Here is a 12,901-nt window from a genome sequence, read left to right as displayed (position 1 = left end):
AGTCATGGCCACCAACTAGAAGCGTTTTGTTGTTCCTAAGGGTACAAACCAATTTCTTTTGTGTTTTGGGCAGTGAGTCATGGCTGAAAAGCATGTCAGTAGTGTTCTAAAGGTACATTGGATACAGCGATTCTGTGGGCAACATCTGGAGTTCATGCACTGTTAGCTTTTTGTGGGGATGGACTTTGGTTTGCTGCTTGAGCTGTCGTGGATATATTTGTAATAAAATGACCCAGTGGTTCTTAAGTCTTATTCTGCTGGTGTCTTTGACCTCCTCTGGAGTCACTGGTGACAAAGAGCGGTGAGCTTCCAGTTTGCTGCTGGTTAGGGACAGAGAAATACTGTTGATGGTTATGATCTAATTAGAGATGAGGCACAGGATTGTGTAATGAACCGATAAGACCTGGCCTCACTTGGCATGCGCTCCTGTTGTGCACGTACTGGGATTTGCAAAACGTGCAGCCAGCCACCGCTTCCACTTGATTCCTCAGCCAGGTTGGCAGTGCCCTGTCCTGTGGTCTTGTGGGGTATCCAGCCTCTCCATCAGATTCGCTCAGCATCAGTGCCATCAATTAGCATCCGTATGGTTCCTGACTTCTCCTTGCATTTAAGGTAAAATGAAAATGCCTTGCTTTTACTGCGAGAGAACCTGAGAATAGCTCAGACTCCTGAAATTACAGATATTTTTTAAAATAAAAAGACCTGTTTCCCTGGCAGTAAGGAAGGGGGCGGCAGTGCTTACTCAAGAGCCATAGTTGTGAGTGTGGGAGAGAAGAGTTGTTCTCACCTGCTCTTCCAGGTGATCACTTCTGGCAGCTGCAGACACTGATTTGAGCTGCCTGTCCCATCTGCAGGTCTGAAGTTGTTTCTTCCTGTGTTGGAGGGAGTTTTATGCTCAGGGTTAGGCGTTCTGGCCGCATGTGTACGCAACTCCCTCGCTGTGCTTCCCACAAAATGAGAGGTGAGTGGGGCATTTCAGCTTCCCAAACTGCTGCGTGTGGGGTTTCTCTAGTTTTGGTAGCATCTAGATGCAGAACTGTGGGGATTCGCACAGCTGATTCCAAGTCAGAGGTGGAAGAGCATAGCTGACAGCTGCAGTGTCTCTGTAACTTCTCTGTCCGTGGGCAGCTCTTCTTTGCTCAGGGCAGCAGGCATCAAACAAGCGAAAGGGTGGAAGTTACCTGGGCTCTGGAGTGCAAGTGTTTCACCGTTCATGGGGCAGCTGAGCAAATGACTTAAGTTCCCTGGTGTCTCCTTGCTCAGAGGCATAGGTTTGATATTGTGAAGGGTGTGGACTGCAGCTGACTTCCCCAGTGACTCCGCTTGTCTGCCAACAGTGTTGTGGATGGAAGATAAATTGCTGATCATTGCAGTCTTGACAGCTGCCTAGGGAGTAGACTAGGATTAATTCCTGAAGTTCTTCCTTAACTATTTCATTTACCTGTGTAGATGTTCACTACTGAATTTCTAACTCCTTTACAGGGATGAATAATAATAATCTAATTATCTGACTTTTTTGTTTCATATATGCTTAGTATCCTAGATAAGACAGTTAGTAAATTGTTATTTATCTCTCTTAGGAAAAAAATCTAGATTGTTTAAATAAGCTGGTAATGCAGTTTTACTGTATTTGGTAGAGACTATTGCCTTGGGGTATGGCTCATCTCATTAACCAGCCATGAAAACCTTGCAGTTTTCCATCTTTGCTCTTCATCAGATATATTACCATTCATATTGTGTATTTACAGTTTGTTCAGGGCAATAGTGTCTAGGGTATTTCTGTAGTTCTGGTGTATTTACACAAGGCTGCTTTCTGATGATTGGAGACTCTGGAGTTGGGTCTTTTAATGCATGTATTGATGGACAGCTGCTCTGTAATTAAATAAGAAAATGCCCTATTCATTCGGCAGGGGAGTTTGCTTACCTTGTATTGTGCCATTCAGTTACCTGTTGAGGTGTTACCCTGTGAATATGCTGTAATAACAACAGGCTGTTGGAAAAGCACGTAGCAAAACAATAGCCTGAAATAAGATACTTTTTGGAGGCATTTCAAGGGTGGTTAATAGGCAATTCCTGAGCTTTTAGCTGTTAAAAGTCTGCTTTGAGCTCCAGCCAGGTTACAAAACATGTTTTGTCTGGCAGTAGTATGGGTCAGTGAGCCAAAGGGTTATGAACAGTTAAAAAAAATCCTTCCTGACAGAGTTCGGGCCCTTGTTCTGGAAAAGATGTTGAGAGAGTATGAAGCAGGAAGGATTTCTCCAGGGTTTCCAGCACAGGAGTTTGATAATCACTTAAGCAAGGTTTGTGGTGTGTATTCGTTGTTCCAAACCTGTGTTTTTCTAATGCAGGAGCGTCAAACTTATTTTCACTGGGGGCCACGTCAGCTTCCCAGTTGTCTTTAACTACTCCTACATTTATACAGTTCTAAAACTACATTCTGCCCTTTGAAGGCAACTGGGAGGCTGACATGGCCCCCGGTGAAAATGAGTTTGACGCCCCTGCTCTAACGCATTTTTCTGCTGGTAAAGTTCAACGTTGGTTGGAGAAGACTTCTTAGCCACTTGATTTAGTATGGCCACAGCCATCCAGGAGGGAGAAGACTTGAGTACGGGGTCCCAGGAGAGGGCCCAGGGAGCTGTGGGCAGCACGGACTGGGATGGGCTCTGAGCAGGAGCTGACTCTGAACAGTGACTCTCTGGCCACCTTTGCCATTTTTATTAAAATTGTAAGTGGTGCTTTATGAATGCATAAAAAAAGAGACCTTGGCAAATGTTGTGTATTAAAATGTCTAGTGTTAGGCTGTAATTTATTAGAGCTTTTTTTTTTTGAAGAGTCAGCTGGGTTTTTTTGTGTCTTTGGTTTATTTGGAACCTTGAAAGGAAAAATTATTTTATAAAATGAGACTTTTACTGTGCACAGTTCTGGGACAGATGCTCTAAATTGTCATCTTGCTCTCACTGGAAAGCAAACATAAATATAGCTACAGCAGTGTTAAATGCTGTGACTAACCTAAGATACTCTATAGCATACTGCTTAAGATTTTATGCAGCCAAGCATGTTATCTTCCATTGAAAAAAACATTTGCTACAATTTTATTTTAGTAATCTGCAAGGAGCTGCTAACTGTACATGACAAATGGATTGCTACATGTGGTATTGTGAAGAATATCGTAACAAAATCTTGATTGTTTTCTGCTCCTTGAGTACCAAGAAAGTCCTGTGGAAAGATGTCCATGTACCATTCTTGTGTATTTTCTCCCTTCACTGTATACCTGTATGCATGTATTTCTATGAGGGAAAAAAATTAAACTGAATAATATCATTATTTCATTTTTCTCTGTTTAATTACTAATTACTTTAGAAGTAAAAGGACTGTCAGGTCTTATGTTTTCATGTTTTTCCCTTTCTATTTCACCAGCTGAACAGCTTATCTATACTTCCATTCATATTAGATGGAGGATTTTTCCTGTTTTACTCCACGTAGACACAATGGTTTCTTCCATGGTACTGTGGAGTTGACTATGTTATAGGTGACTTCCGCTTTTTAATTTGCAAGCAAAACAAACTTTGTGTGAGCATAGTCAGGGATAAGTTTTTCTCTTTCTGGTTGTGTTTCTTTGAAAAACGGCATGAGCCTTTTAGAAAACTGCCTTGAAGTATGAATGTACTTGTTTTGGCTGATGTGATAACTAAATGGAAGCTGAAAGGGCTCTTTGGAAACCACTTGTGGATCTGTAGCTAGCAGGAGTGCCAGAATTGCAGCCAACTTGACCAAAATGATGTGCTTTGTGGATGTTAGGACCCATGAACCAAGCATGCCACAGGTTATTTTGCTCAAACTGGGAGCTCGTTTTACAGTCAGCTCTTTAATGTGCTTCGGTCTTCTTGAGTTTCCTTTCTAATTCAGTGAATTAGTGTCAATACACGTGGGAGGACATTTTCTTTGGATCCTGTACTAAATTACTCTCAACTGTGTAGAAGCCCTGACAGGGAGAGGAGTTGAATGTCTCCTCATCTATCCTGTTAATGGGCTTTTTTGCTGTGTATTTTTGCACCTATTTGATGCAGTGATATTAGTATTCCAATTACTGCTCGAGCTCTTTGTGCCCATGAGGAGGTATGCAACATGTCTGAGTTGCTTCTTTCTTCCCAAGAGTGGGCAAGGACTGACAGGACAAATATTCTCTTGTACATATAGGTTGAGTCTTGAACCGAAATTCAGAGCTCGGGCTACAGATACTCCGAACAGGTCTCTGATAAATGAGGGCAAGAGGCTACTGGCTATTAACAAATGGATGTTGTGTTGCTAGTGTAGTGTCAGCAGAGCTGTATTTTGGTCTCATGCTCCTGAAGTGTTGAGTGCAAATTCATGTCGCATTTTCATCTTTCATTCATTGTAGGAAGTGGAAATTTTTTTAAAAATTTATTTAAAGCTAATCGGCCCAAATGGCACTGATCGTTCTAGTGTAGTAGTTAAATGAATATATGAACCTTTGTGAATGGGCTTGTTACTTGCTGCTCGGTTCCTCAGTGATCTGGCGTACCAGCTTCCAGCGTCTGTTTCTCCTTCAGGGACCTCTGCTACTGCTGTGCTGCTGCCCTTTGAGCAGCCTTGCCAGGTTTATCTGCAGAGGCATCTCCAAATGAGGTGTCCGTGTCTGCTCGGGAGTGACCTGTGAGGTGCTGATTACCGGAGCAGAGGGCTGCCAGGGCTCGGTCTGTATTCCTAAATCATAGAATGACTCAAAGTCATCCAGCTGTGTTGCATCTGTGGCTTGTTCAGATGTTTAATTGCATTGACCTCCCTCTTCTGCTCTTTCCTACAGTAATAGTACCCATCTTATGTCTGATTCTTTCTGTATGAACGAGCTGAGCAACTGTGTGGCATAGCAAGTGCTGTGAGATGGAATGGGGGGGAGCGTGGGCTCTGGGTCTCAGGGACAGCCCTGTGGTTACACTGGATTAGCCGTAGTATCAGCTGCATCCTCAGATGACATTTTTGCATGTGCACGGAGGCTTTGCACTTCTAATTGATTTCCCTCACTTGCTTTCCTGCTTCGTGTGTGACCTAGAACATAGGGTGCTGAAGCCGATTCGGTGCTCCTTGAACTGCAAGTAGTGTTATGTATTATTACAGGGTGTGAATTTAGTTCCCTTTTATTTTAATTAGGAGATTTTTCGTCTTGAGTGATTTAAATTTCGTACTGCTTATTAATGGTTTAGTGGATGTAGTCAGATCTTGAAAAGACCAGTTTACATAAACAAGGAAGAAAGAGGAGGCAGGTCCTCCTTCTTATGCTAGTGGATCATCTTCAGATATTTCTGCATGACTATGTGGTTAGGAAAAATGGCACCAGGTATTTGTGTGACTGCCTAATAGTTGTTAACACTTACTGGGTTTTTTTGTGTAGTATCCCAAATTCTGTGTAGCTGTTGCCACCTCCTCCCCGCTTCCTCCCCATCTTCTTTACTTAATAACAAGGGTAAGACAAAGATGACTGTTCAACTCAAAGGGTTTTTGTGTGTGTGTATGTGTTATAGATTTGCTGGCTGTCTTTTGGTAACAAAATTGACTTCTGAAGCTTTACCAGAAATGTACCAGCTCTGTGGCTTGATGAAATAGCATTAACTGTTTGGGGTTTTTTGTTTTGTTTTTTAAAGAGACTAGCTTTTAAATTGTATCTTTTCCTTTATAGTTTTCAGAGAACCTCATTTGTTTGTAGTTTCAAAAGATGTTTAACTTGTCTAGGAATTATCAAATTAAACACAAAGGAGAACAGTATGGTTTTGTTATTTCTTTAAAATTGTTGGTTACATTGTATTTGTAGTCTCTCTGCATTTATGTATTACAATGAAACAGAAAATAATACTTAATGTTCCATCACAAAAGCAGTACTAAGTTAGGGAAATTAATCACAGGAGTATATACATTACAAGGGATGGTATTTCGAACTAATAATCTGGGATACAACAGCACCATCTTGTTTAAAGGAACTGTGGTTCTCCAGCTGTCTATACGTTTGCTGCTGAAAAGAGTTATGTTTATAACATCAACAGAGTGGATTTAGAGAATCAAAACATGTCCCATGGTGAAAGTGACCTGGAAAGAAATGTTTTCATACAATTTTTTCTTGTCACTGTTTTTCATCCATTACACACATGCCTATCCCTGGCTGAGATGTTCTGATATCTCGCTTGTTGGTTTCAGAAGCTTCCTGGATTTTGCGTAAGAATTATTTAGTGTCCCAGATCTGCCAGTCATGAGCTTCTCGAGTTGTGGGCACAGGAGCAGAGGGGCAAACCTCCGGGCAGAAACCTGGTGCAAATAACACTGCAGCAGCTGTAGACAAAAGGGCAGACTGTGCATTTGGTAATGTAAGAATTGAGTGCACTGGGATTGAAATGTAGGCATATGAAAGGTGACAAATTTAGCCCAGGGTAAACTTGCCTTTGGGAGAGAGCTCAGTCCCTTGTAAGTGTCATGTGTTCACAACTTTCAAATCAGGACAGCTTGACTCGGCACGGATTAACCCTTTTGTGAGCTCCTACCCTCAGTTTTTGCAACCGACACACAGGCTGCCCAGGGAAGTGGTGGAGTCACCATCCCTGGAGGTGTTTAAAAGGCTTGTAGATGAAGTTCTTAGGGACATGGTCTAGTGCCTGGGTTAGGTTATGGTTGGACTTGATGATCTTCCAGGTCTCTTCCAACTGGAATGATTCTATGATTTGGATTTCTATGGCCATTTTATCCATTTCCACTTGAAAAAGCAAACTCTGAGTGAAATGTTGAAGGTACGATGCATTTCTCCTGGATTTCCAGGCCTGTGGTGGTCCAGATGAAACTGTGGCTCTGAAGATGATGCTGGACATCTGGAGATCGTGGTCACACCTACTCAAGGTATACATGAACTCAACAGCTGGAGTCAAACACGGCTTGCACGAGTTGCATGCTTACAGTCAGGAACCCTGGTGTGCCTCAAGCATGTTGGCTTACCAAGCATGAGCACAGCAGCCGTCATTTGTGGGCAGCAGAGCAACCAGGCTTGCCAAGAAGCATCCAACTTGCTGTATATAAATGCAGTATTTCTTGTTTCTACATAGAACAAATCTTCCAGAGCCACAATTGAGTGAGGTTGGTCTGCCTCGGCCTAATTTTTCTTCTTCCAAAATCTTAAGTATCTGCATTTTGCCAACAAGTAGCAGCTTCAGACAGTGTAAATAAAAATTGCTGTCCTCACCCATGGAGGTTTGTGCTGGATGTTGTAGTGTTCAGACTTGTAATGCAACCTTCCAGAAGCAAAAAAAAGTGGCAAAGATGGGAAATTGAGTGCAGAGAAAAAATTCACGTTAGTCCTCAAAACTGGATTGCCTTGACATTTGTCACTTCTATGGTGGCTTTGCTTTGCATTAGAATGTCTTTCCAGTTTGATTGCAGCGAAATATCTGTTTCACGTTCCTCTTGCCAGGAGGGATACCTAGTTTATGAGAGCCGAGGCTTGGCCACGTCTGTGTCTTACATCACACCTCCAATTGGTGACCTCACTTTTTCAATGTTCCTAAACCTGTTTGTGATGGCCCTGCCAGGCCCTGCACAGGGCTCCTGCAAGCCTGTGCCCTACAGGCTTGGAGCCCTTTGGAGGGGGAGGAGTGTTATTAAGCACCTGCGTTTCCAGACACCTGTGACTGATTCAGCCTGTGTTTATAGTGACGTGATGGTTACAACCAGGGTCAGATCATAAATTGTGAACCTTGCGGAAGATGAGAAGGTTGTGTTTTCCCTAGCTAATTTCCTGGGATTCAGAAACTTCATAGAATTAATTGATTTGTGCCACGAGCGGGTCAATGATGTGCTTCCAAAGCTGTTATGGATTTTCATATGGCTCCAGGAAAAGTGAAACTGTGCCCCCTGCTACTGTTGCACATTTTAAAGCAAAATTCTTTGGACTTTTTATTAGCAACCACAACAGACAGCTTCTGAAACTGCTCCGAGGCATCAAACTGAAGAGCTGGAGTTACAGGCTGTGTGCTGATATTGTTGGATGAAGAGCTGTGGTCTTTGTCATGCAAAAAATAGGTGTAAGGATATATTAATATTAATTTTAAACCCTAGTATTTGGCGTCTTTTCCTGAAAGGGTCATATCTACTTGCTTCTGTTATCTGCCTTTTTAAATTGGGGTCTTAATCACATGTCTGTGTATGGCAATAGCTTTTTGGGGGGGAGTGGCCTCATTAAGAATGTCATTTATAATCATGGTAATGTGGTTGTTTGAGTTGGTTTTTTTTTCCCTCTTCCTTTTAAATGCATTGTGTAGTAAGTGCCCTTGATTTTTTTTAGCTTGAGCAAAGTAATGTCTCCTGGAGCTTCTTTTCTCAGCCTGGAGTAGATGTCAATAGAGTGTCCTGTTTACGTCTCCCCTGTGCGCTATTTTATGATAAATCTGTACCTGAGGACAGAAGATCTCTTAATTTCTCATCTAATTTATGACCAAGATAGAAGTAGTGGCCCTTTCAGAATTGACGGGAGCTCTGCAATGGAACCGAATTTGGAAAGTCAGAATTCCACCACAGACACATTAACGTGGCTGCTTTCTTTTCCTTGTCTTCATTTCTTGGTGCACTTGCTGTGTGAGAAATGCTGGGATTTAGGAAAGAGGAGACATCTGTAACCAGTCTGCAAGAAAATAAAAAATGGTAGTGCATGCATATTGAGTGTTCACGGGACCCTGACATGGAATAAATGGAAGATAAAATAGGGCTGGGGGGCTCTTTCAGTGTTCTAGTTGGGTGGGAGGTTTTGGGTTTTGATTGCTGTGCTTTACTGACATCATTAATGCTCTCATCTGAATAATGCAGTTAATAGTACAATAATATGAGCATTTGTGTGTGGGCAGAGTTCAAATCTTCAACGTATCTGATGTTCTGCTGGGTGCAATTTTCTGCAAACCTGCTAACAAGACTCTGATCATTCATTTATGACGTGTTTGGGAGCTTGTCCTTGTAATTCAAAAACTTTACAATTTTTTTTTTAAGTTCTATTTTTACTTGCACAAAACTTTTGTATTGATATAAGTAACAAAGCTCGACAAAAGGAAACAAAACATATTTAGCACTTTAAAAAACAAAAGATGTTGAGAAGAGATGATAAACAATAAGTGGGTTGAAAAGTCATGATTACAGACACTGATCAGCCTTTTAAGCAGCACCAATGAATGATATTTCCTTTCTGATTTGTGTGAGAAGACCAGCAAAACTGACTGAATCCAAATGAATTTATTTAAGCAGGTGTCGGATGATGCGTAAGTCCAGCAATAGTTAATCAATGTTATTGTGAACTAGGCTAAATATTATAGTCACATTAGAAACAAATTTAGCTGAACTGGTGTGTGCATAGTAAGAGGATACTTTACAACTGTCATAAACCTAAAATTGCACTTGCAAGCCTTCTTCTTACAAACTAAACTTAGATGATTGTCACTTAACTAAACTAAAACCTCTTGTGCGATCTTGCGCTACCTCAATTAAGTATTAAAATCCCACCTGAAGTTAACATGTGACAAGGAAAGGCAACAATAGCAACTGGCTGGAGTCCACTCTGGAAACTGAACATTTGTAGTAGGTTTTTGAAGGATAAGCACTTGTACGTTACTGTGAAATGTAATTACCAACATTTGGTTTTGGTTTTGCAGTAAAAAAAACCCAAAAACATTCACCAACACTAAGAAGCAAAGAAACCACAACTTAAAAAAAAAGAAAAAAGATAACAGCAGTACTTCAATACTTCTTTGAAATGGTTCAAGAAGACTCTAGCATGGTTTTTGTCTTGGTTACATTGCCTGTGAAGACATGATAATGACATGTTTGGGTTAAACTTGTGTTCCTAAGAGTCTCTCTGTAGTAGGTAAGATGGCCTTTAGTGTTTTGTTTCTTTTAGGAACTGCCTACCTTAAGAACATAGTAAAGAGACAAATTGTAAACCTAAAGCATTGAAAAGATACAGCATGAAAAACGATGTGTTGAATCTCAGCTAAAGGCTTCCCAGCTTTATTAGAAGCAGAACATCTCCAGCAGTGTGGCAGATGCACTTGATCTCCCCCCAGCAGAACCCTAAATCACTCCCCCACGACAAGTGGTAGGACAGCGAGTGGGTTCCCAGCCATGCTATTGAATAGGTAGAGATAATAGGCATCTCAGCTTCTTAAAGTTTTGTCTGTATTAATTTTTCTCTCCATGTTCCTTGCTAGTGGGGCTGTGCTGATGGCCAAGAGCATGGTGGTGCTTGGGAAACTGAAGTCTAGAACGAATATGCTATAAACTGCATCTATGCTGCAGTCAGGATGCCTTCTGACTTGTCTTATTCAAGGAAGACTTAGATTTCCTTAAAAGCAGAACAACCTACAGCAGTGTGGAGGGCGGTCTAACCTGAGAGCCCCGCTCATGGGATCGGGAGGTTGCTGGCCAGTGAGCTCACCCAGAGCACCACGTTCCCTTGCCCCTGCTGCTGTTGGCAGCTGGGCCGTATTGCTGCTGACCTGACCTGGGTTTGCTGCGATCACACGTTTGCCTGTGTAAGAGACTGCCTTTGGCTGTGCTGGACCCATCTGGTGGGTCAGTGCTGGTGGCATGTGGGGCTCAGACCATGGGGGGAGCTGGTCCTACCACAGCGCAAATTCTGCCACTGAGCCAAGTGGGTGCTTACCTTCCCTTCTTATTATGGCCCTGTACCAGCTTCCCCTCTGTTAGGAATTCCTTTAAAAACAAAACATTGATGTCAGAATTACAGTATTTGAATATCTGTTTTGTCTACGCAGGATGATTGGCCAAGAGGTCCAACCATGTCCTGGGTGCATCCAGCACAGCGTTGCCAGCTGGGCAGGGAGGGGATTGCCCGCTCTGCTCTGCACTGGGGCGGCCTCACCTGGAGCACTGTGTGCAGCTCTGGGCAACACAGGATAAAAGGATATAAAGCTACTGGAGAGTGTCCAGAAGAGGGCTACGAAGTTGGTGCAGGGTTTGGAGGGGAAGCTGCATGAGGAGCAGCTAAAGTCACTTGGTTTGTTCAGCCTGGAGAAGAGGAGACTGAGGGGAGACCTCATGGGGCTGCAGCTTCCTCACCAGGGGAGGAGGAGGGGCAGGGCTGAGCTCTTCTCTCTGGTGACCAGTGACAGAACCCGAGGGAATGTCAGGAAGATGTGCCAGGGGAGGTTTAGGCTGGACATGAGGAAAAGGTTCTTCCCCCAGAGGGTGGTGGAGCACTGGAACAGGCTCCCCAGGGAGGTGTCACGGCCCCAAGCCTGACAGTGTTCAAGCAGAGACTGGACAAGGCCTCAGACACATGGTGTGACCTGTGGGGTTGTCACATGCAGGGACAGAAGTTGGACTCGATGATCCTTGTGGGTCCCTTCCAGCTCAGGACATTCTATGACTTTTAAGGGTGTGTGTCAGAGTGGCCTCTTGATGTTGCAGCCTGGTTCGCAGGAAGCTGATCTGACAGCTCCCGAGGAGGGGCAGCCGTGCTGCCAGTCCCCAGGGGCTGCTCCGGCTGCTCAGTCTCACCAGCTCTGCTGCTCCTCACCCTGCTCCACCAACCCCTCATGTACCCCGGGAAAATCCTCTGGAGAGTGGCCTCGCTTGGTCTGCAGAAGGGCTTAGGCACTCTCAGAAAGAACAAGGGGAAAAGGCTTGGCTAAGGGGAACCAAAGGCTTGGCAAGCTGGAGAACCCGGCAAAGCGTTGCCTTCAAACCTACCATCTAAATAGCGCAAAGGCTGTTCTCAGGTTTACTTTCCTTTTTGTCTCACTGTGCCTCCATAGAAAAAATTAAAGAGAGTCTGCAAATTGAAGAGCTTGTGTATCATGATTCTAGATAAAATGATAAAGCCCAGGAGGATCTAGGTAGCTTTACACTTTTGTGGCTTGCGCTGTCAAGCTGAATCAGTTGTTCAAGTTCTCAGTAGTGAAGTAACCTTTTAAAAGCTCTCTTCTTCTCTGAGGCTCTTGTGTTCTGAAATGAACAATGATTAAGCAGCATCAAGCATGTGGCTCAGTGCTTACAAAACCTAAATTCACCCACAAAATTGTTCTGAGCAACTGTTTGACTTAGAAGACCTTTGCATCAATCTCATGAAAGCTTTTTGAGGAAGCAAGCTGATTTTTTTTTTCTTCCAGTTTTTCAGGGTGAAAGGTAGTTTACAAACAGCTGGTGTCTTCTGTATAGCTAGGAGCTGCCTTAGTTACTGAGTGTTGGGCAACAAGTGTAACAGCTGTTATACTTAGGTCAGTTTGAAGACCAAAATTATTTCTTGGTTTTGCATTCAGTGGATTGTAATTTCAATTTTTTTAGCATGGTTTCTGCCATTTTGGGGGAGCTTAATTTCCATTTGGCTGTTAGAAACTGCTGTTCTGCTCTGATAAATAGGGATATTTTGTTATTACATGCACGTTAATATACTCTATAAGCCATACAAGTAAAACAGGCAATATTAGTGTGATATATATAAATAAGAATCCTCACAAAACCAGAAAATATGTAGTTTTTATATTAGACAGGAGTATATTCATTTTTAATAATGAACAGCAAGAGATAATTGACATCATAGGACTTTCAAAAATCAGGATAAATAATAATAACCCTCCATCAATGGTTACTTAGTGTTTTTGCCCAGTGCGTGTAGCTTGTACTCCTTAGGCAGAGAAGACAGCGTGCGTGCTGGGAGTGGGGTGAATCTGTAAGTATTTGTTCTTCGTTCAGGATGTCGGAGGCAAAATTGCTTTCCTGGAATGTGGCAATTCCTGAATTTCTGTCTAAGGGGAAACTAGATGCAGTCAGCTGTGTCACTGCCCCAAGCCGGCCTTGCCTCCAGGTTTCCTGCCCCCATCTCTCCCTGCGCTGGATACAGATTAGG

General features: G+C 42.9%; 1 protein-coding gene across 4 annotated transcripts in view; it reads left to right on the top strand.

Annotated features, from left to right (window-relative positions):
- CARMIL1 (capping protein regulator and myosin 1 linker 1) overlaps nucleotides 1–12,901 on the top strand; it is a 197,683-nt gene that overhangs the window by 60,240 nt on the left and 124,542 nt on the right. The window contains exon 1 of one of the 4 annotated variants that reach the window (XM_065629471.1): nucleotides 6,843–6,897. The exons of the other annotated variants lie outside the window; for them this stretch is intronic. Coding sequence (XP_065485543.1) covers nucleotides 6,856–6,897 — 42 coding nt within the window. The 5' untranslated portion in view covers nucleotides 6,843–6,855. Of the gene's footprint in view, nucleotides 1–6,842; nucleotides 6,898–12,901 lie in introns of those variants that run through there. 4 annotated transcript variants of the gene reach the window in all.

The sequence above is a fragment of the Caloenas nicobarica genome, chromosome 2 (assembly GCF_036013445.1).
Source record: "Caloenas nicobarica isolate bCalNic1 chromosome 2, bCalNic1.hap1, whole genome shotgun sequence".
NCBI lineage: Eukaryota > Metazoa > Chordata > Aves > Columbiformes > Columbidae > Caloenas > Caloenas nicobarica.
This window is presented reverse-complemented; position numbering and strand designations above follow the sequence as displayed.